General features: G+C 48.9%; 1 protein-coding gene across 2 annotated transcripts in view; it reads left to right on the top strand.

The window, feature by feature from the left end:
* The first annotated feature begins 7,995 nt into the window (after positions 1–7,995).
* The window catches only part of Tmem120b (transmembrane protein 120B), a 43,448-nt gene continuing 26,936 nt past the window's right edge, over positions 7,996–24,507 (top strand). For both annotated transcript variants that reach the window (XR_007832355.1, XM_051161536.1), the window contains exon 1: positions 7,996–8,146. Coding sequence is in view for 1 of the 2 variants with exons in the window: in XM_051161536.1 (XP_051017493.1) it covers positions 8,078–8,146 (69 nt within the window). In the remaining variant the exon portion in view is untranslated. The remainder of the gene's footprint in view (positions 8,147–24,507) is intronic.

Raw genomic sequence — 24,507 nt, 5'->3', positions numbered from 1 at the left:
TTGGGACCAATTAGCTTAAAGGTTAGTTGATAACACTTTGTCTAGTTAGCCAAAAATGTTAACATTGCTTTGTACAGTTAGCCAAAATGTGTTGCTGCCCTCCCCACATCTTCTACATTTGGTTTTTCTGTAAAAAAAGGCTTCCCTAAAAGCAGGCCAATGTCACAGTTTAGCTCCCGAGTCTACCGTGTCCCTGACCATGGTCAGCCTTGCGGCGTGAGTTCAATAAACTATCCATGTCTGACTAAGCCCAGACACTGAGTGGTTTGCGTGGCTAGTTTTGGGCCACAACACCAAGCCTCTTATCTTGCTTTTTACTTTTGGACAGAGTCTTACTCAGTTGCCAAAGGATGGCCTTGAATTCACCGTCGCTCTCCCTAACCTCACCTATACCTTCTATACCGGCACATCTTGAATTTCTTTCTTTCTTTCTTTCTCTCTTTTTTAAGATTTATTTATTATTATGTATACAGTGTTCTGCCTACATGTACATCTGCAGGCTAGAGGAGGGAATCAGATCATATTAAAGATGGTTGTGAGCCACCATGTGGTTGCTGGGAATTGAACTCATGACCTCTGGAAGAGCACTCAGTGCTCTTAACCACTGAGCCATCTCTCCAGCCCACGTCTTGAATTTCTAATCCTGCCTCTGCCTTCTAGATAGCTAGGATTACATGTCTGTGACAGCAAACTTGCCTAAAAGATTTTTGTTGTTGTTGTTATTTTGGTTTTTGAGACAGGGTTTCTCTGTGTAGCCTTGGCTGTCCTGGACTCTTGTAGACCAGACTAGTCTTGAACTCACATTGATTCCGCCTGCCTCTGCCTCCCGAGTGCTGGGATTAAAGGCGTGCACCACCAAGCCCGGCTCGCAGCCAATGTCCTTAACCACTGATCCAGCTCTCCAGTGCCCAGGCTATTCTTTTTTAACTGTTTCCTTAGCATGGGGTATTTGGGATGGTCCTAGTTTGTGCTGCTATGAATATCTTTGCAAAATGGCTTGGTGTCATCTTCAGGACTATTTTTGAGCAAGCACGCTTGTGGAAAGTGACAGAGGAAGAGTCCTTGGAATTTTAACTTGACCTTGGACAGCTGTGCTTGTTCAGAAAGGACTCCGGGTGTTCTGCAATGTGACGGACAGGGGATGGTTTGTCACCCAGCTATGCGTATTTGGGAAGCACTACTTGGGAGCCTATAGGATGATAGGATTTTAAGCCCTCCCTGGACAGCGTTGAGACAGAATCTCCACGTTAACATGATTCTCACCTGGGGGCTCCAGGGTGCAGTAAAAGTTAGGGGAGCCATGGATTTGTGATCCTAGCTCTTAGGAGGCTATAGCAGGGGACTACCACAAGTTCAAGGTCATCCTGGTCTACATACCTTTTTTTTCCCCAACACAAGAGGATTACAAAAAATAGCCTGCCTGGCTTCAACACCTCTTCTTGATTCCAAAAGTTCAACCAGACAGGGGTTATACTTGACAGACGATGTTACACAAGTTGGGAGGCAGAGGCAGGTGGATCTCTGTGAGTTCCAGGCCAGCCTGGTCTACAAAGAGAGTCCAGGTCAGCTAAGGCTGTTATGCAGAGAAACGCTGTCTTAAAAAAACAAAAAATAGACAAATAACCAAACAAAAAAATCAGCCAAGTGTAATGGTGCACCCCTTTAATCCCAGCACCTAGGGTATCAAAGTAAGCAGATCTATGTGAGTTCTAGGCCAGCCAAAGCTACACAGTGAGAACCAGTGTTTTTTTTTTTTTAAGTCAATATGGGGGCTGGAGAGATGGCTCAGTGGTTATGAGCACTGATTGCTCTTCCAAAGGACCCAAGTTCGATTTCCAGCAACTACATGGAAGCTCAAAACGAAACTCCAAGATCTGCACACCAGAAGAGATCACACAGACATACATGCAAGCAAAACACCAATGCATATAACATAAAAGTAAATAAATCAAATTTTGTGTATGAGCATTTTGCTTACATGTATGAATATGCACCATGTGTGTGCCTGGTACCCTTAGAGGCCAGAAGAGGGCTTTGGATCCTGCAACTGGAGTTATGGATGGTTGTGAGCCCATGAGAACCAAACAATTCCTCTGCAAGAACTGCAAGTGCTCTTAACTGATGAGCTATTTCTCTAGCCCCTTGACAATTTATTTTTTATTAAATAAAGGATTATTCCTTTTTTATATCTTTGTAAAATTTTTACTTATTTATTATTATGCATACAGTGCTGTGCCTGCATGTACACCTGCAGGCCAGAAGAGGGCACCAGATCTCATTATAGATGGTTGAGAGCCACCATGTGGCTGCTGGAAATTGAACTCAGGACCTCTGGAAAAACAGTCAGTGCTCTTAACCACTGAGCTATATCTGCGGCCCGAGGATTATTGCTTTTCAGTTACTTGTTTTTGATTTATTTAGTGTGTGCGCCTGTTACCACCCACATGTAGGGGTCAGTTCTCTTCCACTTTGCGTTGAGGCAGGGTCCCTCTTTATTCTGCCCCTCCCTGTGAGTGTTCCAGGCTGTGTGGCCTAAGGGTTTCCAGCCTATTTCTCTGCTTCCCATCTCATCGTCCTAAGAATGATGGATTACAGCAGGATGCCGACACTCCATCAGGCTTTAATGTGAGCACTTTTATCTCCTGAGCCATCCCCTTTATCCATCTGTCCACCTGTCTGTCTGTCCGTCTCTATGCAAGACTCATGATATACCCAGGTTGCTCTTTAATTTGAGATCCCCCTCCCCCAGTCTCAACCTCAGAATTACAGGTGTGTGTTGTAGGATGCTTAATCACACTGTGAACCCCAAGATTGTGTTATTTACTGGAAAAACCTGTTTTTAGTTGTGGTGTGGCTCAGCCCTCGCACACACCTTTCATCCAAGAGCTTTCTACATGAGTATTGTAAACAGGATTGAATAAAGTCAAACAGGTCAAGAGGCAGATCAAGCCACCAGTTGACAGAAAGGGAACATAGGATTATTAAGAAGAAAAACAGAGCTGGGTGTGGTGGCGCACGCCTTTAATCAATCCCAGCACTTGGGAGGCAGAGGCAGCGGATCTCTGTGAGTTCGAGGCCAGCCTGGTCTACAAAGTGAGTGCAAGACAGCCAAAGCTACACAGAGAAATCCTGTCTTGGGAAAAGAAGAGAAGAAGAAGAAGAAGAAGAAGAAGAAGAAGAAGAAGGAGAAGGAGAAGAAACAGAAGAAGAGGAAGTCAGGAGGAGGGACAGAGAGACACAGGAAGTAGAAGAGAAGGGCATTCCATTTGAAGGAGGATGCTTGAGACTGAGGGAGGGAGATTCCTCCTGTGACATCCTTCGGCTGAGGAGGAAGGCCAGCTGGGTGCTTTCTCTGCCTCTCTGAGACAGCAGGCTTCTACCTCAGCATCTGGCTCCTGAGTCTTTATTTGTAAAATCAAACAATTGAGATTTTGCTAAAAACAACAGGTGTGTCTCACCATAACCATTTCCTTTTAAGCTTTTTATTTCCATCATTAGACTATGGAAAGCATTTATCTGAAGGAAAAAAAAAACCCAATATTCATGTCCTCAGTGCCTCCATACCCCCAAGGAAGGGACTCACACGCACTCGCAGTGCAACAGACAGTCTCTGAGTTTGCTCACAGCCCACCACTGGGTTTTAGGGACCTTTCACTTACTAATAGTACACCAGGTTAGGAGTCAGGGATGAGAACCCGAATTCAAAGTGGGTCATGAATTTACATCTTGAACAGAGCACAGTCCTCTTCTGGTCTCAAGAACTGAAATATGAGCCAGGCGTGGTGGTGCACGCCTTTAATCCCAGTACTCGGGAGGCAGAGGCTCTGTGAGTTCGAGTCCAGCCTGGACTACAGAGTGAGTCCAGGACAGGCAGGACTACACAGAGAAACCTGAAAAAGCAAAAACAACCAAACCAAACAAAAAAAGAGCATAGATGACTTAGAGGCAGCTGCATCTCTGAAAGGTCCATCCCAGCACAGGTGAAGACTCAGATGCACTCCTGAGCTGCTGCAAGACTGGCAGGCAGCGAGGCTGCATGGCAGGCCGCCTCTTTCAGCAGTGTTCTGCTGTTCAACACCAGGGGCAGGGGTGTTGTCTCCTGAATCTTGTAAGTTTCAGGAGCCTCCTGAGGTCTGTAAATGCCTTAGAAATCACGTTTCAAGCTACATGAAATGGCTACAGAAAGACTGGAGCACACTAGTAGTTACAGTGGGAGGTAGAGGCAGGAGGACCAGGAGTTCAAAGTCATGCAAGTTTGAGGCTAGCCTGGGCTATACGAGCCCCTGCCTCAATCCCCTTTCACTTCCTAAAAATAATCGCAAGGCAAGTATGTTCCTTTGCACTTATGTGAGTTCTGAGTGCTCAGTCCGGGAACCCCAAACATTGTGAGTAGATGATTATTCCCGGGCTCTTTTGTTTTTGTTTTTTTGAAACAGAGTTTCTCTGTGTAGCCCTGGCTGTCCTGAAACTTGTATATCAAGCTGGTCTCAAACTTAAAGAGATCCTCGTGCCTCTGCCTCCCGAATGCTGAGATTAAAGGCATGTGCTGGGGCTGGAGAGATGGCTCAGAGGTTAAGAGCACTGTCTGCTCTTCCAAAGGTCCTGAGTTCAACTCCCAGCAGCCACATGATGGCTCACAACCATCTATAATGTGATCTGATGTCCTCTTCTGGCCTGCAGGTGTACATGCAGGTAGAACACTGTATACATAATGAATTCACAGATCTTTAAAAAAAAAAAAAAAAAAAAGAGGCAGGTGCCACCACTAGACAGCTTTGACTATACTTTTATTTTAAAATTAATTTAAGTTTATGAGTATTTGCCTCTGTTCGTCTGGTACCTGAAGATTCAGAAGAGGGCATTGGATCCCCTGGAACATGAGTTATAGTTGTGAGCTGCCAGGTAAATGCTGGGAATTGAACCTGGGCCCCCTGGAAGAGCAGCCAGTGCTTTTCAGGGGAGAGCTGTCTCTTCTGCCTGGTTTCTGACTATTTTTGGATGATCATTACTGCACAGAGCAACATGTGTTGACATGTGAATACCCCACCCCTCATAATATGACTGTAAGACGTTGTGTAGAAATAGGGTATTTGCAGATGGTATGGTCCACATAAACACAGCTCACACCTTGAAGGAGAGGAAAGAATTTATTCTGTGCTGGGGAGGCGGGTTAGCAGTTAAGGGTGATGGATGCTCTTGCAGAGGACCCGGGTTTGGCTCCTAGCACCCACATGGTGGGTTACAATCTGCTCCGGTTCTGGGGTCCTGTGTTCTACACCCGCTTCTGGATGCCTTGAGTGTCAGTCATGCATGTGGTGCACAGACAAACAGACAAGGCACTCACATAATAGAAAATAAATCACTTAAAAAAAAAAAGATTTATTTATTTGGGGCTGGAGAGATGGCTTAGCGGTTAAGAGAGCTGCCTGCTCTTCCAGAGGTCCTGAGTTCAATTCCCAGCAACCACATGGTGGTTCACCACCATCTATAATGTGATCTGATGTCCTCTTCTGCAGATAAAGCACTCATATACAATAAATAAATAAATTTTATTTATTTTACCAGCACTCTGGAGGCAGAAGCAGGCGGATCGCTGTGAGTTTGAGGCCAGCCTGGGCTACAAAGTGAGTCTGGGACAGCCAAGGCTACACAGAGAAACCCTGTCTTGAAAAATCAAAAACCATTTATTTATACGAAGATAAATATATAGTGCTCTGCTTGCATATACACCTACAGGCCAGAAGAGGGCACCAGATCTCATTATAAATGGTTATGAGCCACCATATAGTTGCTGGGAATTGAACTCAGGACCTCTGGAGGAGTAGTCAGTGCCCTTACCCTCTGAGCCATCTCTCTAGCCCTGTAAACAGCTTTTAAGAGAGAGATAATGGAGCTGGTCGGCGGTAATACATGCATTTAATCCCAGCACTTGGGAGACAGAGGCAGGCAGATCTCTGTAAGTTTGAGAGCAGCCTGGTCTACAGAGCAAGTTCCAGGACAGCTAGACTTGTTATACAGAGAAACCCTGTCTCAAAAACTAAAAAAACTAAGGAGAGAGTGGGGGGGGGGGGGGGAGCGGGGCGTGGTGGCGCACGCCTTTAATCCCAGCACTCGGGAGACAGAGGCAGGCGGATTGCTGTGAGTTCGAGGCCAGCCTCGTCTACAAAGCAAGTCCAGGATGGCCAAGGCTACGCAGAGAAACCCTGTCTCGAAAAACCAAAAAAAAAAAAAAAAAAAAAAAAAAAAAAGGGGTGGGGGGATGTATTATTCTGGACCCAAACATGAACACCCATGGCACAGGAACACAGATTTTAGTGCCTCAAAGTCCATATTCCAGTGTGGTAACGGTTTCATGACATTTTTTTAGTAACTGAACGAAGGAAGTCATAAATCAAGACACTTAAAATTTCAGTGCAAAACAGGTCACAGATTGGAGTAGTACAGCTGAAAGCCAAGGGACACCTAGGACTGACAGCCACTGCCACGAGCTGCTCGCTAGGCAGCAAGGAAAGCCTCTACTCAGGGTCTCAGGAGGCACAAGGCTTTAGTGACACTGACTTCAGAATTGTAGCCTCTAAAATTGAGATAAATGCACTTCTATTGTTTAGGCTACTCTCTTGTAGCTACTGAAGCCCTATGAAACTAATGCAGATGTCTTTTTAAAAATGTAATTAATGGCCATGCAGTGGTGGTGCACGCCTTTAATCCCAGCACTCAGGAGGCAGAGGCAGGTAGATCTCTGTGAGTCTGAAGCCAGTCTGGTCTACAGAGCGAGTTCCAGAGCAGCTATGGCTATACAGAGAAACCCTGTCTCGAAAAAAAAATAATTTTCCAGGTCCTTATGGTGTAGCTGGCCTGGAACTCACTATGTAGACCAGGCTGATATTGAATTTACAGAGATCTATCTGCCTCTGCCTCCTGAGTGCTGAAGTTAAAGGCACGTACTACCCAAGCTCAGCCTGTAGAATGTGTCTTTAGCTATTAAACATTTTCTCCAGCCTCCACAGGCATTGTATTTGTTTGTTGCTTTCTGAGACAGGGTTTCTCTGCGTCCCTGGCTGTCCTGGAAGTCAATCTGTAGACCAGGCTTGTCTCCAACTCAGAGTTCTGCCTGCCTCTGTCTCCCGGGTGCTGGGAATAAAGGCGTGTGCCACCCCAGTTCAGGCTTACTTGCTTTTCGAGGCAAGTCTTACTACGTTGTCACGGCTGCCGTAGGATACCACACCCAGCTGCAGGTATCATCTGAATGAGGCTCCTGGGTTGAGCAGAAGGCAGTACCGGAAGTTGTAGAGGGAATGCCAAGTCAGGATGAGAAAAAATGGCTGGAGAGCTGGATCCAGGGCAGTGACGTGAGATAGCAGGTGTGACTGGAAAGCCAGGCTGGTGCAGGTCTTGTCAGACTCTGCAAGGAATGGGAGGGAACTGAATTCAATCAACTCGGAGGTTGGTTGTGTCTTTTGAGTGGCGGTGGCAGCTGTCAAGAGTCACCCGGTGTCTTGGAGGGCAGGAATCTAGGCTGTATTGGTTACAAGAAATATCAATGCCAGCAAGAGAATGACAGAGCCAAATCTGCATTTTTCCCACCCCACCCTTGACCTTACTACATGGTCACTGACAATTCTGGCATTTCCAGGGCATGGCTCTGGCCTAGATCAAGCCATGTTATTGGGTACACGGATTTTCTTTCACCTCCTCCCAATTTTTCCCACTTCAATCTCCCCCGAACACAATCTAAGTATCATAGGGCATGAATGCAGTTTACGGACAAGCCCTTCATCCATTCTGAGGAGAACTGTACTAAGAAGAAGAGAGGAGGCAGACCTAGGAAAGACTGTGAAGCTGCGCCGTCCACGCGGCCAGGACTGGGGGAGCGCATGCGCACGCGCTGCCCCCCTTGGGTGAGGGGTGGGGCTGGCGCTGGGGCGGGGCCCGTGACGTCAGGTGCGCGCGTGGCTCCGGCTGCGCAGGAACAGCTGGTGCCTCGGGAGGCGGCTAGTGAGCGGGCGGGCGGGCGTGGGGTGCTAGTGGCCGGCCGGGCCACGCTGCGGGAGCCGCCGCCGCCTTGCACCATTGCACCATGTCCGGCCAGCTGGAGCGTTGCGAGCGCGAGTGGCATGAGCTGGAGGGAGAATTTCAGGAGCTGCAGGTAGGACCGGGCCACCTGGTCCCGCAACTCTTGCTACCTGCGGTGCTGTGCCTTCCCGGTCTGGCCACCCCAGCAGCGGAGGTGGGGCGATAGGACCCAGAGGGTGGCCCAGGCTGTGCGTCCGATGGGCTGGTGGGTGGCCTGGCACAGCCCCTTCCTATCTGCCAGCTCTTTGGCTCCTCAGCCTCGTGGGGCGCCCAGTGGAAGCCCCCATTCTCCATCGCTCTCACCCTCTCTTTGCTCCACGCTCCCCCTTCCCTGCAGAAAATTCGTCTCTGGCCCCCTGACGACAAGTTCCATGTGTGTTCATGAGCAAACAGTGGCACTCAAAGGCCACCAGTTCCCCCCCCCCCCCAACGCAGGGGTGTCCCCCAACTCCTCTACTCTTCAGCTGCTGTTGGCAGCTCAACTACTCTCTGTGTGCTGGCCGGGCAGCACTCTTCTGCAGCTGCGTTTTGAGGCGTTTTGAGGGATGTACTTAGCAGATTTCACCTTGATTCCTTAGTTAAGTACCGGCGGCGACCCCAGTCGTAGCCCTGTCTGAGGGGGCTCTGATGTGGTTCTGCTCCTCGGCTGCTGCAAGCCGAGTTTGACATTGTGAATGGCAGGCATCTGTCGGTCTGACAGCTGGCTGCCTCACCCAGTGATAGAGGGCTGCACCCAACCCTCGCCCTTTTGGTTCAGTTTTCCACCTGGTGCGTCCGAGGAGTTTGTAAGAGCAGGCTATGGAGAGAACAGCGCTGTCACCAGGTTCAGTTCTAGCAAGACCTTCATTATAGGTCCAGAGAGGCCTCAGCTGTATGCTCTGGGGACGGGAGGCTTAGGAAACCTTGGGGATGTCCAAGAGGAACAACACATGTTTCTCTCATGCCTCTGGATTGCTTGACACCCTTCACACCCTGCTCCCCTCCTTAGACACCTTATCTTTTCCTGCTGTGTCCCGAGGGCGATGTCGGCAAGGGCTGTCTGTGATGGGTCTTTCGAAAGTGAGTCTGTAGATCCTGATGTAGTTGGCAGAGGGATGCTGGTGAGCCTGGGCAGGGAGGCATGTACAAAGACTGAGGTAGCCATCGCTGTCATCCCTTCGTGGTCCCTCCAGCGTACATGGATGAATTGGTGCCCTCTCTTTCAGATCTAGGCCTTGGGTACCTCATAGTTCCCAGGGGACACTTTTAGTTCCACCCTCAGGGAAAAGACTTAGCCAGTTCTTTTTTCTCTTTCATTCTTTTTTTTTTCTTTATTTCTTTATTTTTTGTTTGTTTGTTTTCTGTTTTGTTTTTTGTTTTGTTTTTCAAGACAGGATTTCTCCTTGTAGCCTTGGCTGTCCTGGACTCGATTTGTAGACCAGGCTGGCCTCGAACTCCCAAAGATCCTCTTGCCTCTGCCTCCCGAGTGCTGGGTCTACAGGCGTGTGCCACCACAGCCGGCTAACACTCAGCCAGCTCTTAACAGTTTGTCCCTCTGGGCTGTGAGGCCATGCTTAGCCACAGAGCCGGTGAACTGGTGTTGGGAGTGTGAGAAGAGGTTTCCCCACACGGGGGTTTTCGTTCATGGTTGCTTCCTTTTGGCTTGCCTTTAAACTAGGAGGAGGAGCCTGACCCTGCAGAACTATGCAATTAATGCAATTAGCAACAATTAGATAGCAAGTCTTGGCAGGTAGATGTTGCAGAGGAGTCCTTTGATTTGTTTTGTTCCCGTGTAGACAGAGAGATGTCACGATGTGTCAGATGCGGGATGGTCAGGGACAGAAAAGGGATGGGTGGGTGTGGATTTCATCCTGCGGTGGTGGAAGGGCCTGCTGATTGGAGATGGCGAAGTCCCTGACCTGGATCCTCAGAGAGATAGGACATCCTGAGGAACAGGGACCAAACTGGTGTAGACTCATGGCCAGCTGCTGGGTCTGAGTTTATAGTGGATGGCTTTTTGGGCATCAGAGTCAGACTGAAGCACTCGGGAGGCAGAGGCAGATGGGTTTCTGTGAGTTCAAGGCCAGCCTGGTCTACAAAGCAAGTGTAGGATAGCCAGGGCTCTGCTTCACAGAGAAACTCTGCCTGGGGGGGAAAACTCTCTCTCTCTCTCTCTCTCTCCCCATATATATTAACACACAAGTATATAAGTATACATATCTATTTAAAGGTTTATTGTTTTATTTATGTGTTTGGGTATTTTGCCCGCATGTATATCTGAGCACCACATTTGTGCCTAGTGCAGAGAAATTCAGGAACAGAGGGTCACTGAATCTTCTGGAATTGGAGTTACAGACAGTTGTAAGCCAACATGTGGGTTCTGGGGTCCAAACCCAGGTCCACTGCAAGACTAGCCAGTGCCCTTAACCATCTCTCCAGCCCATTGATTTATTTACTTACTAATTTTATTTATGTGTCTCTGTGCGTGGAAAAAAGTGTTAGGTCCCCTAGAACTGGAGTGGCACCATTTAACGGTTTTGTTTTTCAGACAGTGTCTCATTGTAGCCCTGGCTGGCTGTGTAAACCAGGCTGGGCTCAAATTCACAGAGATCGTGCTGGGTTTTTTTTTCTTATTTATTATGTATATAACGTTCTGCCTGGTTGTACCCCTGCAGGCCAGAAGAGGGCATCAGAGCACATTATAGATGTCTGTAAGCCACCATGTGGTTGCTGGGAATTGAACTCAGGACCTCTGGAACAGCAGTCAGTGCTCTTAACCACTGAGCCATCTCTCCAGCTCTAAGTGCTGGGTTTGAAGGCGGGCACCGTATTCTAAGATGAGGAGACTGAAGCTTGGACATGCGACTGTTCAAGCTGGCATCTGACGGCTAGTCCACGCAGAAAGTTAGTGATAGGTTTTATTCTGGAAATGTCTAGAGTCTGCTTGTTTTTTGCACATGTGGGAATTCTGAACTCTTGGGAAGAAAGTGTCCAGGTTCTGGGGGTATGTTGTGCTTATGTTGGACAGAGATTCTGATGAGAGCCTTTGTGGGAAAATAAGGAGGTGATACAGCTCTGTGCGTGTGTGTGCGCGCGTGCACGCGTGTGTGGTGTGTGTGTGTGGTGTGTGTGCAGTGTGGTGTGTGTGCGGTGTGGCATGTGTATGTATGTGTGTGTATGTGTGTGGTGTGCGTGTGTGTGTGTGTGGTATATGTGTGTATGTATGTTTGTGTGGTGTGTGTGTGTGTGTGGTGTGGTGTATGTGTGGTGTGTGCATATGTTTGTGTGGTGTGTGTGTCGTATGTGGTGCGTGTACATGTGGTGTGTGGTGTGCGTGTATGCATGGTGTGTGTGGTCTGGTGTGTGTATGTGTGGTGTGGTGGTGGTGCGGTCTGACTGAAACTGGAAAAGTTAACAATAGAAGGGACTTCTTTTTTTGTCATCAGGAAATCCCAGTTAGCCAGTTTTCCTCCAGCTGCCTAAGAATCTGGGATTGTGGGTTTCAACTTGGCCTCTCTCACGTCGCCACTTCTGGGGGGACATGCTGCGTCTTTGTTTTACCTCTCCTTCCCTTTTTTGGAGTGGAAGAAAAAGGAAGCCTGCGTCTCAGACCCTGGAACATTTAACAGGTCTTGGGAATCCCCCTTCACCTACAAAGAGCCCTAGCATCATGCTGGAGCTGTCTTAGGGAGGGTCTGTTTTCTTTGCACTGTGATTGTCCTTTCCTGGGGCCTTATTGGACTCTGGGGGAAGCTGAGTTTCCGTGAGGACTTGGTGTTTAGGTGAAGTTTTGCCCACGCTCGTGACTTGAGATCAGTGTGTACCTGGCCCCCTGGCCTGTGATATGATCACAGAAGGTCACTCACAGACACTGGGGCTGATTTAATGATCAGTTCCTGCCTTGCGTCACTGGAAACCTGACTCCATCCTTCCTAGCATAGGAAGCAGCCCTTTTCAATGCCCAGCGTCACGGATCACTGGGCCCTTGTATACCACTGTAAAGCGTTGGAAGTTTTTCCTGCCAATAAAATGTCGTGTCTCCGGCTCCAGCACCACAAAAAATAAAAACGAGGGATGAGCTGAGAAGCAAAGTCAGTGTTATCTCATTAGGACCCCATGAAATAGAGCCAGGGTTAAGTCAGTTATCTACGGTCTCATGGCTTATAAATGCTAGTGCCAGGATTTGAACATAGACTGTACCAGTATATTCTCCTCCCCTAAAGGATTTATGTTTAATTATGTGTGTATATATGCGTGTACGCATGTATGTGTATGTGTGTGAACACACGTGGATGCAGGAATCCATAGACTCCAAGACAGAGTGTTGGGTCTACCAGAGCTAGAGTTGTGACCTGCCCAATACAGATACTAGGACCTGAACTGGGGTCTGAAACACCTCTCCACACCCCACTCCCCATTTAATTATAAAAGTGTACAGTTATTTGTATGTGTGAGTGTGTGTGGGTCCCATAGGATATGAGTAGAGGTCAGAGGACGACAGCTTGTGGGACTTGAGTCTTTCTGGCCACATTTAAGGTCCTGGGGTTTGAATCCAGGTCACCAGGCTTGGTGGCAAGCCTTTCCCTCCTCAGCTGTCTGGCTAGCCTTGGAGTTTCCTTCCTTCCTTCCATCTTTCCCTCCCTCCCCCCTTCTCTCTCTCTTTTTCTTTTCTTTTCTTTCTTTTTCTCTTTCTTCCTTTCTGGCAAGTTCTCTCTATGTGACCTGGGTCTCCTTCCTCTGCCTTCTGAGTGCTGAGGTTAAAAGCATGCGACAGTGTGCCTGGCTGCCAAGTCTATACACTCTTTGTTTTTGTTTTTTGTTTTTCGAGACAGGGTCTCTCTGTGTAGCCTTGGCTGTCCTGGACTCACTTTGTAGATCAGGCTGGCCTCAAACTCACAGCAATCCACCTGACTCTGCCTCCCTAGTGGTATGCGCCACCACCAAGTCTATATATGCCCCTAATCACCACACAAGACAGATTCATGTGGAGAGTTCTAAGTAGAAAGCACGCTGGCTGGGGAGACTGGATTCCAGCTCAGGTCTTTGCTCTGTTGCTGCCTGGTATCTGGCCTGCAGCAAGCCATCACTCCCAGCTTGACCAAGAGTGACAGTACTGTTACCCATGCCGCAGCAAACTAGCTGACACTTGGATACCTTGTTTAATCTGAGCAACAGCTCCCTCTGTTAAGGAGAGCAAAACTGAGGAATTTGAAAAGCGTCAAATTGGTAGGGCGTGGTGGCGCACGCCTTTAATCCCAGCAACTGGGAAGCAGAGGCAGGAGGACTGCTGTGAGTTAGAGGCTAGCCTGGTCTACATGGCGAGTTCCAGGAAAGCTAGTGCTACACAGATACATAGAAAATTCGGGTCTACTAAAAAATTAAAAGGGCGGTGGTGGCACACGCCTTTAATCCCCGCAGTTGGGAGGTAGAGGCAAGTGGATCACTGTGAGTTCGAGGCCAGCCTGGCCAACAGAGTGATTCTAGGCCAGCCATTGCACACACACAAAAACCCTGTCTTGGGAGAGAGGTGGGCGGGGGTTGGGGAGAGGGAGAGAGATGTAGGTTGGTTCATGTGATTATCCCATATTCAGCCAGCCACTGTAGTGACTAGCCAGTCACTATAGTCTGCTTCTGGAGCCTTGGAGGGGAGTAGTGGACCAAGAGGGAGGGTTGCTGCCATGGAGGGAAACCAAAACAGCACAAGTTAAAAAAAAAAAAAACAAAAAGAGGGATGATGGACAAGCCTTTTTTTTTTTTTTTTTTAATTTTTTGCAGGCCGGGCGTGGTGGCTCACGCCTTTAATCCCAGCACTCGGGAGGCAGAGGTAGGCAGATTGCTGTGAATTCGAGGCCAGCCTGGTCTACAAAGTGAGTCCAGGACAGCCAGGGCTACACAGAGAAACCCTGTCTCGGAAATAAAACAAAAACAAAAAAAAAAAATTTTTTTTTTGCTAAAGCCATGTAATAGAAATTGTCTTTTTCTGTGATTCTTAAGCTCCATGTTGTGGCAATGGCACCCCTCCAACCACGCCCCCCCACCCAACAAAGATAATTAAAAACATCAAGGGAAACAGTGAAATGTCAGATCCCGGGTAACCCGTCATTCTTTTTGATGATGTCATATCTTGGTAGCAGCACTGGACCATTTTGCACAGACCTCACCCTTCAGCGTTTCCCCAGCTGAGGGTACTGAGGCAAGAGCAATTACATAACTCAGCTGGTAAGTGGCAGACTCAGATCTGAACTCAGCCCCACTGGTTGCAGAATGCGGTCACTTAACCCTTACCTTGCCTCCTTGCCTGAGCACCATGCATGCGGTCCTTCTCATATCACCTGTCAGCTGTGGCACAAGACTCAGAGTGACATGTTTTGAGGTGGTGGGAACTTGCCATGTTTGGTTGTGTTTCCATGGTGTTGGGTCCTCTTTAGGGCTAGTCAGTATGAGAAACTCCTTGGAAGTGCTATCTTGGACAGCATGCTATATGAAAGTAGTCTCTTAAAAGCTTTATTATTATTATTTTTGTTTTGTTTTGTTTTTTGAGACAGAGTTTCTCTGTGTAGCTTTGGCTGTCCTAGACTCACTTTGTAGACCAGGCTGGATTTGAACTCCTAGCGATCCACCTGCCTCTGCCTCCTGAGTGCTGGGATTAAAGGTGTGCACCACCATGCCTAGCCTTTTTTGTTTTGTTTTGTTTTTCTTTTTTTGTTTTTGTTTGTTTGGTTTTTGTTTTGTTTTGTTTTGTTTTTTTGGTTTTTTGAGACAAGGGTTCTCTGTGTATCTGTGTAGCCTTGGTTGGTCTGGACTCGCTTTGTAGACCAGGCTGGCCTTGAACTCAAAGTGATTTACCTGTCTCTGCCTCCCGAGTGCTGGGATTAAAGGCATGTGCCACTACACCCAGCCCCCCCTTTTTTTTTTGAGATAAGGTTTCTCTGTGTAACCCTGGCTGTCCTGGACATTCTCTCTCTCTCCCTCTCTCTTAATTTTTTTAGATTTATTTATTTTTTATTATTATACAGTGTTCTGCCTCCATATATACCTGCAGGACAGAGGAGAGCATCAGATCCCATTATAGATGATTGTGAGCCACCATGTGGTTGCTGGGAATTGAACTCAGGACTGTTGGAAGAGTAGGTGGCCTCCTAACCTCTGAGCCATCTCTCCAGCGCCCCTGGACTCTTCTTTTAGACTAGGCTGGCAGTGACCTCCCAGAGATCCGCCGGCCTCTGCCTCCCTGAGTGCTGGGATTACAGGTGTGCAACTGGCATAGCTATAAGGCAGTCTGTGATCTGACGGTGGCCCTGGCTCTGTTGCAGTCTGCTGGATTGCCACCAACCTCTAGTGCCTCTGGGCCAGAGCTTGTCTGTAGGTGCCATGAGATTCATCATCTGACTCTCTGTTCTGGCTCTTGGGATGTGTTGTTGTGTTAAGAAGGCATTTCCAGATGTTTTGCATCTGCTGGGACCTAGAGTCATTAGCCTCACCTTCCCACTGGGGCAGAGCTGGGGCCCTCAGAGGATGAGAGAGGTGGCCTGGATTTGTGCCTCCATCGGAAACTCACTTGTTTGTGTCTTCTACCTGTGGCAGGTGGTAATTAGGCAGGAAGGAGAAATGCTAGGGGCACCCTGGGTCCTGGAGCTAGGTGTTAGTTAGTCCTTGTTTTTTTGCTTTTTTCCTTAATCCAAATGCAATCTTTTCTATGTGTTGTTGCTGTTACGTGGATTGTTTTGTTTGTTTTGTTAAATTTATTTATTGTGGGGTAGGGGGCTTGTGCTACTCCTGTGGTACAGTGTACTTGTGGAGGCCAGAGGGCAATGTGTGGGCGTGTGTGTGTGTGTGTGTGTGTGTGTGTGTGTGCGCACGCACCTGTGTGCCGTAGTGCATGTACAGCTTGTGAGAGTAGGTTCTTTCCTTCTACCATGTGTGTTCTGGGAATTGAATTCAGGTTGTCAGGGTTGGTGACAAGCACCTTTATTACTGAGCCACAGCGTCATCATAGCGCTGTCTTTTGGGCCCTGAAAGTGGCATTTATAATAGAGCTAAAGTCATTCAAAACAATACACTGTGTTGCTTAATGATACTATATATGTCGCTCGAGTAAAGGACTTGCAAGAGATGGCAGAGACCTAATTCAGCTTGGTATCTAGCACCTACCTAAAATCCCAGCACTTGGGAAGTAGAAGCAGGTGTCAGGAGTTCAAGGTCATCCGCAGCAGTATCAGCTAGCCTGGGCTACATGAGACCCTGCCTCAAAAACAGAAGTACCAAATTTAGTGTAGAGGGCCCTAGAAAAAAAGCAAAGGAGTCTGTTAAGAATATCAGTGATTGCTGGGCAGTGGCAGCACACACCTTCAATCCCAGCACTCAAGAGGCAGAGGCAGAGGCAGGCGGGTCCCTGAGAGTTTGAGGTCAGCCTGGTCTACGGAGTGAGTCCAGAAGAGCTGGGATTATACAGAGAAACTCTTGTCTCAAAAAACAAAACCAACCCCCACACACACACCCCAAAAAAACCCCCAAAAACAAAACAAAACCAACACACACACACACACCAGTAATTGGACGTGGGGAGGGTTGGCTTCTAGGTGTGTATAGATTAGATGGGGCCCCCTCCCCATTGGAGGGCAAGTCTAATTTGAACTGTAACGAACAGTGGAGGTTGGGAAGGGCCTGTCTGATGCTGGCTGCAGCTGCGCTCAAGAGCTGTCAGCCAGGAGCCAGGAGCAGCCCTAGCTGAAGGATGCTTTGAAGCAAGAAGGAAACAGGAGGTGGCAACATCCCATCTTATCTTTGCTCCTGTCCTCCAGTCCTCTTGCTCAGGCCCACTGACCAAGGCCAGCGAGGGTACAGAGCAGGGGAGCCCAGGGGTGGGCACCACACAGGGTGGGGTGGGGTGGGGTGGGGGTCGAAGAAAAGTAGAACTGACCTGGGATAGGAATGAGGCAGAAAAATAACCAGCAAAAGTGAGTCACCTCTGTGTGTCGGGAGGACACACATCCTCCTCCAGGAGGGATGTGAAACTTCTCCTTTCCTTGTGCACTGTAAGAGGCTTTTGTTTTGGGGGCAGGATCTCACATAGCCCAGTACATCTTGAAACTTGATATATAACCCAGAATGGATTTCAATTCCTAATCCCCTCGCTTCCGCCCAGGCAGGGCACTAACCCTGGCACAATAGTTCTCACGCCGAGGGTGGAAGGTGGTTGGTAGTTACAGGATTGTCAGTAATTGTATTTTGAACAATTATTTTTGTTTTTTTATTTTGGTTTTTCGAGACAGGGTTTCTCTGTGTACTCTTGGCTGTTCTGGACTCACTTTGTAGACCAGGCTGGCCTCGAACTCACAGTGATCCACCTGCCTCTGCCTCCCTAGTGCTGGGATTATAGGCGTGTATCACTGTGCCCAGTGAACAATTAATTTTAGACTCATTCATTTGTTTAGTGTGTCTGAGTGTTTTGCACGTGTGCGCGTGTATGTATGTATGTATGTATGTGTGTATGTATGTGTACCGAGTGTGTGCCCGGTGCTCTCCAAAATCAGAAGAGAGCATAAGATCTCTTGGAAATGGAGGTACAGATGGCTGTGAGCCACCATGTGAGTTCTGGGAATCAAACCCAGGTCCTCTGCAAGAGCAGCCACTACTCTTAACCTCTGAGCCATCTCTCCAGCCCCTGTAGCTTTTGCAATTAACGAATACGTGTCTTAGCATTTGATTCTTCACTGGCAGTGTTTCCTTTATTTACCTCCTCCCAGCACCTCCATCTTTAGGTATTCTATAATAGGTTATATGGTTTTGTGTATGCGGTTGTGGTTGTGAGCCACCATGTGGTTGCTGGGAATTGAACTCAGGACCTTTGGAAGAACAGGCAGTGCTCTTAACCCCTGAGCCATCTCTCTAGCCCTGTGTATGGATTACTCTTGAAGTGGACAATTGGAGACCTGGGCTTGCCTTGAATCTACCATGCTATTCCCAGTACTCTGGGTTAGTTTTGGAAGTAGCAACTTGATGTGGGAGTCAGTCATGTTTAATAAGCTGCTTTAAGAAGCAAATGGTTATGTCTGCCAGAGCCAGGTCCCAGATTAGGGATGAGTTACCGCCTGTGGCCTGACCCTCTGTTACAGTTAGAAGTAAAAGTGAAGTTCAGTGGCTTGGCATATTCTTTAAAAGTTAGAAATTTACAGCCAGGTGTGGTGGTGTATGACTTTAATCCCAGCACTCAGGAGGCTGAGGCAGGTGGATCTCTGTGAGTTCGAGGCCAGCTTCATCTACAAAGTGAGTCCAGGACAGCTAAGGCTACAGAGAGAAACCCTGTCCAAAACAAACAAACAAAGTTACAAATTTACTTAATAAGAAAGAAAGAAAAAGATGGTCATAGTAGCACAAATCTTTAATCCCAGAGCTCGGGAGCCAAGGCAGGCAAATTTTAAGGCTAGCCTGGTCTACATAGCAATTTCCAAGCCAGCGAAAGTCATAGGGTGAGACCCTGTCCTAAAAGAGGTCGGGCGGGGGCGGGAGTGGGGGCGGGATTTATTCCACAACCCACGGATCCTTTACTAAGCATCCACCCAAAGGCACACCACAGCCGGATAGATGGTCTTGAAGTTCTGGTCCTCCTGCCTCCATCTCTGGAGTCCTGAGGCTGTCTTAGAGAAGTGTGCCACGGTCAGGTCCCCAGCAAACCGTGGTGCCTACTAGCATAAAGTCCAAGCTGGGCTCTCTCAGCTCTTCTTTTTTTTTTTTTTTTTTTTTTTTTGGTTTTTCGAGACAGGGTTTCTCTGTGTAGCCTTGGCTGTCCTGGACTCACTTTGTAGACCAGGCTGGCCTCTCAGCTCTTCTAACGAGAGCCGCTGCCCTAAACTCCAGCTCCTGGCCCCTCCCCCTGGCTCCCAGCTTCTCCTGCCGGTTTAGCCACGCCCCTGCTTGTTCTCTTAGTTCTCTTCAGCCCCCTCTCTCCTCTCTTGCCACCCCCCAACTTCTGTCATGGCCCGGTTCAGCCTGCTGGCCATGTTTAATCTACTTTTTTTTCCTCTCTGCTCTGGACTCTGTCCGATGCCTCCGGCTGTACTCTCCCTCAAATCTACAATAAAACCCTTCCTCGCGACCATCGCTTAGAGCGGTCATGGCCTCATTTCGTCCGGCCACTAGTAGCGCTGAGGATAAAATCGAGGGTCTCTTGCTTGCTGGGCAAACACTACCAACTAAGCTGTATCCCATACCAAAAGACACATTCTACAGAGGCAAGCGTGCTAGCCAGGGGCTGCGGTAAGGGAAATGGGCAGTGGCCGCTGAGAGCGTAGGAATCTTACTGGGTCATTGGATGTCTGAATCTAGATTATACCTTGGTAAGTGCCTGAAAGTCACTGAACTGGTCCAGGGAGATGTCTTAGCAGGTACAGAGTGATCTTCTGAACCCACAAAAAGGAGGAAGGACTGCCCCCATAAAGTTGTCCTCTGACCTCCAGATGCAAGCTGTGGCCGGTCCCCCACCAGCACCGGTTCTCCCCCCCCCCCACTCTTAAAGTTAACGGATGTAACTGAACTGTCCATGTAAAATGTACCCACTTTTGTGAGTTTGTACATGTATGGGGGTCTATGATGTATAGACATTTGTCAGCCTTAGCCAAAAAAAAAAAATTTTTTTTTTTAAAGGAATGCTTTGGTTTCTGAGGTTGGTGGAAACACCACCCCGCCTGAACATTTAGGGATCCGCGTGCTAGCTACTGGCCCGATAAAGGAACCACTCAACTGGCTTTCAAGCCCTCACCTGTGGCGGTTTTTTAAGAGGACAGTGCTCTGGGCAAGAGACTGATCGTTAGACCAAGGTCCATGGCTTCTCCTCTTTCCCAACGTGGCTAACCCTGGCCAGAAGTGAAGTTCCGTTCCTTGTCCCGTCAGCGTGGGTCCTGGCACTCGGTCTCCTGAGGTGAAGATGCTCAGAACCAGTAACGCTCCACAGGCCTCAGAGGATGGGCTGTGTTTGCTTATGCAGCTGGGGCGCTTGGCCACCACCTCTCTGTTTTCCTCTCCTCAGTTGGGCTCATTCCCAGGTTTACGGACACTGGTAGTCCGGACTTCCATCTTACTACCTTCCGAGCTAGTTGGGGGGCAGGGCCGCTCTGCTCTAACAGTTCTCTCACGAGCCTTACCTCATGCTAACTGTCCTTAGTCCTACCCGCCCATCCTTGCATCAGCCAGCTGGGTTGTCGGAGGTGGGTGTTGAGGATCTAGTTGGCCAGGCCCAGGCTATATGCCCTTGAGTCTTACTTAGGTAGGGCCATTCCCACCCCTAGCCAGGTCTCATAGGTTGAATGTGGGGAGAGATTGGTCTCCAAAGAAATCTACAGAAGTAGGAAGCTGTCTAAACAACAGGAGGGTTCCGTCTGGCCAGCGGCCTCCACTGGAGGAGGCCAAGACTGCTTGGAGGAAAGGAAGTTACAGACAATGTTGTCCCTTGACGCTGAAGCCTAGCTCATAGGCTCTGCTCTGAACACTTGAGCTGTAGTTAGACACGCTGTTTCCAAGGCTGTAAAGCCTTTAGGAGCTGGGGCCTACCTGGTAGGAAGTAGGTAACTAAAAGTGAGACTTTGGAAGGTTATACCCACTGACTTAGTTCGCATTTCTATTTCTGTGAAGAGACACCATCCCCACTGCAACCCTTGTAAAGGAAAACAGTTAATTCGGAGCTGATTTAAAATTCAGAAGTTTAGTCCAATAGGGGTCATGGCCAGAAGTGTGGAGGCGTTCCGGCGGTAATGGCGTGAGAGAGGTAGCTGAGAGATCCACATCTCTCAGGCAACAGGAGGAGAGTGAGACGATGGGCCTGGCTTAAGCATCTGAAACCTCAATGCCCACCCCCAGTGACACACTTCTTATGGTTTTATTGCTGTGAAGAGACACCATGACCAAGGCAACTCTTATAAAGGAAAACATTTAATTGGGGCTGATTTACAGTTTCAGAGGTTTAGTCCATGGCGGGGAGCATGGCAGCATGCAAGTGGACATGGTGCTGGAGGAGCAGAGAGTGCTACATTTTGCTCTGAAGGCAGCAGACAGGGCACTGTGTTCCATACTGGGCGGAGCTTGAGCATAGGAGATCTCAGAGCCCGCCCCTACAGTGACACACTTCCTCCAACAAGGCCACACCTACTTCACAAGGCCACACCTACTTCACAAGGCCACACCTCCTAATAGTGCCTCTCCCGTGGGCCAAGCATTCAAACACGTGAGTCTGTGAGGGGCAAACCTATTCAATCCTCCACACACACTTCCTCCAACAAGGCCACACCTCCAAATAGTGCCGCTTCCTGGGGGGCCATTTTCATGCAAATCATCACACCACCCTTTTTTCCTGTCGGCCCCCTGTGCCTTGAGATCCTTTGTGATATGAGAGGCCTGTGTCACACGTCTAGGCCATCATGAGCTCCACCATGCCTTCTCTGCCATGATAAATAGAATCCTCCAAAGCTGTGAGCCAAAAAGTTCTTCCTTCCTCAAGTTGTTTCTGTTTGGATTAAAGACAGAGAAGGACAGATAGCCTCTCTTCGGGTTGTCTTGGCTCCTGGGAGACGCAGCTCACAGCATGGTAAGACGAAGGGCCACGGAACACTGGTGTGCAGAAGGAAGACGGGCAGTGGGTGTGTCAGTTGAGAGCTGCGGGCCTGAGGGCGTGGCTCAGTTGGTAGAGTGCTTGCCTAGTGCGGTGACTCAGTGAGATTGTGTGTGTGTGTGTGTGTGTGTGTGTGTGTGTGTGTGTCCCCACCCCACAACATAGTCCCTGGTTGGTGGCGCTGTTTTGGGAAGGTTTAGGAGGCACGGCCTTGCTGGAGGAAGGGCATCCACTTGGGGGTGGGCGTTGGGTTGAAAAGCCTCCACTCCCCTCTCTCTGCTGCGTGCTTGCAGTTGAGGTGGGCGCTCTCAGCGCCCTGCATGCGTCCCCACCGGGCTGATTCCTATCCCTTTGGGACCATCAGCCCAACAAATGTTTTTCTGTAAGTTGCTTTGGTCCTTGGGTTTTTTCCCAGCAACAGGAGAGTAACTAATAATACAGACGTTGGGACCAGGGAGCGGGGTGGGCTGTTGCTCCGAAGAACCGGACCCTGGTTTTTGGGTGAGACTTAGAGGAACAGCTGAGCGCTGTAAGTCAGGGGCTTCCCAGGCAGGAGCGCCGGGGCCATCGGGGACTGTGGAGACCCAGCTCAAGAGGTTTCAGAGGGGGACAATATTAGCCACTGGGCTAGGGGCAATTCCTGTGACATTTTGGTGAAGAATCTGGCAGCCTTCTGCCCACGTCTTAAGAATTTGCCTGAGGATAAATTGAAAAGCAATAGGCTGATTTCCTTGGCTGGGGCAGTTTTCAGGGCAGCATAATGTTGCCTCTGTGGCACGGTTGTTAGTAATAACTAATTCATACGCAGGTCTACAATGAAGTGGGGCGGGAAGAAGCACAGAAGGTACCGTTTGCAGAGGAGGCTCAGTGTTGCAGCCAAGGCTTGTGCTGAAACAGATGAGATTACGGCCATTAAGGGGAGGCCTCCTGCTCTCAGTGGAGGGCCCCGGCTGTCTGCTCCCACAAGCAACTCGGTACAAGCTGCTCAAGGCTCCAGGCGGGCCAGGACGCATCCCAAGTGTGCTGCGGTGGTACTTGGGTGGTCACTCACGTGGTGCTGGCTTCAGAGGCGTGAGGGAGTGTGGATTCTTCTTCCGTCACGTCAGGGAGCCCCTCAGGTTAGGCTGGGTGGCAGGGGAGTCCCTGCATGAAGGCCGTGCTGTTGTAACAGAGGTCCCTCAAGTGAAACGAGATTCGAGGAGCCTCCTCCTTCGCTTCCTTCCCCACGTGACTGAGGTGGCCCCAGGTAGGGAGGTGAATTGAGGATTCAGTTAAGTGCGTTCTTCAGACTCCCATTTTGCAGCTGTTGTTATTAGAGTTGTGTGCCACCGTTCCTTGGCTTCTTGTTTGTTTGTTTGTTTTGAGACAGGGTTTCTCTGTGTAGCCTTGCCTGTCCTGGACTCGCTTTGTAGACCACGCTGGCCTTGAACTCATGAAGACCCGCCTGCCTCTGCCTCCCGAGTGCTGGGATTAAAGGCGTGTGCCACCACACCTGGCCATTCCTTGGCTTTTAATTATATTACTGAATAGAATATTAGTAACTACTTCAAGCTCATGGACCTGGGTTGTGGGGGTTAGGAGTTTAGACAGTTTCGAGGCCTGGCTGTGTCTGAGGTCTCAGCCGGAAGTGTTTAATGACTAATGTGGCCAGGACCAGAACCATATGGAGTTTTCTTTTGTGCAGGTATGTGGCTGCAGTAGCTTGTCTTTCTGTCAGTGCACATTCTGACTTCTGGCTTCTCTGTATAAGTAGGGCCTCAGGGTAGTTGGGCTCTTTGTTCCAAGAGCAAATGGTCCAGTGAATAAGGTAGAAGCTATGTGGGCCTCTGTGACCTTGTCTCAGATGCTGTGCGGTGTCCCTGTGCCCCGTTCTGCTGGGCCACCATTGCAATGCTACTCAGATTGAGGTGGAGGGAGCCTGGTTGTCACTTCTGTCTTTTAAAATAATTTTAGCTAAATATGGTGATGCAGGCCCTAATTCTAGCACTTGGGAGGCAGAGGCAAGTGAATCTCCGTGAGTTCTAGGCCAGCCTGGTCCTCATAATGAGGCATTGTCTCAAGACAAAACAACCACAACTGCTAGGGGGCAATTACTTTTTGCAACAGTATAGGTTTTCCTGTGTGTATTTAGAAAAAGCTCTATCTTGAATACACAGGCAGGTAAAGGGAAGGAAGAGCAGGAAGGTATTTTACTCAAAGCGTACCAGATTTCAGTTGTACAGAATGGGCATAGCACAGTGGTAGAGGTCTGCGTAGCAGAAATCCTGCTTCCTGGGTTCCAACTTTAGCATTCAGAAAAGGAGGGTGGGAAGGGCGGGAAGGAACCAAGATGGCTAAGTCCTGGAGGAGGCCCACTACAGAGCACTAGGCCAGATGTGGTGGTGCACGCATTTAATACCAGCACATGGAAGGCAGAGGCACAAGGATCCTTCTGAGTTGAAAGGTAGTCTTGTTTTCCCTAGGGAGTTGTAGGCCAGTTAGGGCTACGGGTTGAGATATATATATGTTACCAAGAGTGTAGCTTTTATTTCAACTACTCATTTTCTCTCCCTGCCTAACCCCTCTGCAGCCCTGGTTGGCCCAGAACTTGTCAAATGGACCAGGCAGGACCTTGAACTTTCGGTAATCCTATTGCCTCTGCCTTCTAAGTGCTGGACCACGCAGGCCCGCCACCACGCCTGCCTTGAATGTTCTTTTACACAGAAATAAATAATAAGAGGGGACGAAGGGAGAGCTTTGGAGGAACAGGTAGGTTCTTAGCGTAGACTATGGTGTCGTCTCATGGCTGTACACTCAGCTACACTCTCGTCTCACCCTCGACATTACATTTGCTTACTGTTTTCCTTTGTATGTCT

The sequence above is a fragment of the Acomys russatus genome, chromosome 19, assembly GCF_903995435.1.
Source record: "Acomys russatus chromosome 19, mAcoRus1.1, whole genome shotgun sequence".
Taxonomy (NCBI): domain Eukaryota; kingdom Metazoa; phylum Chordata; class Mammalia; order Rodentia; family Muridae; genus Acomys; species Acomys russatus.
The sequence above is the reverse complement of the archived record's forward strand: the minus strand, read 5'-3'. Positions and strand labels throughout refer to the sequence as shown.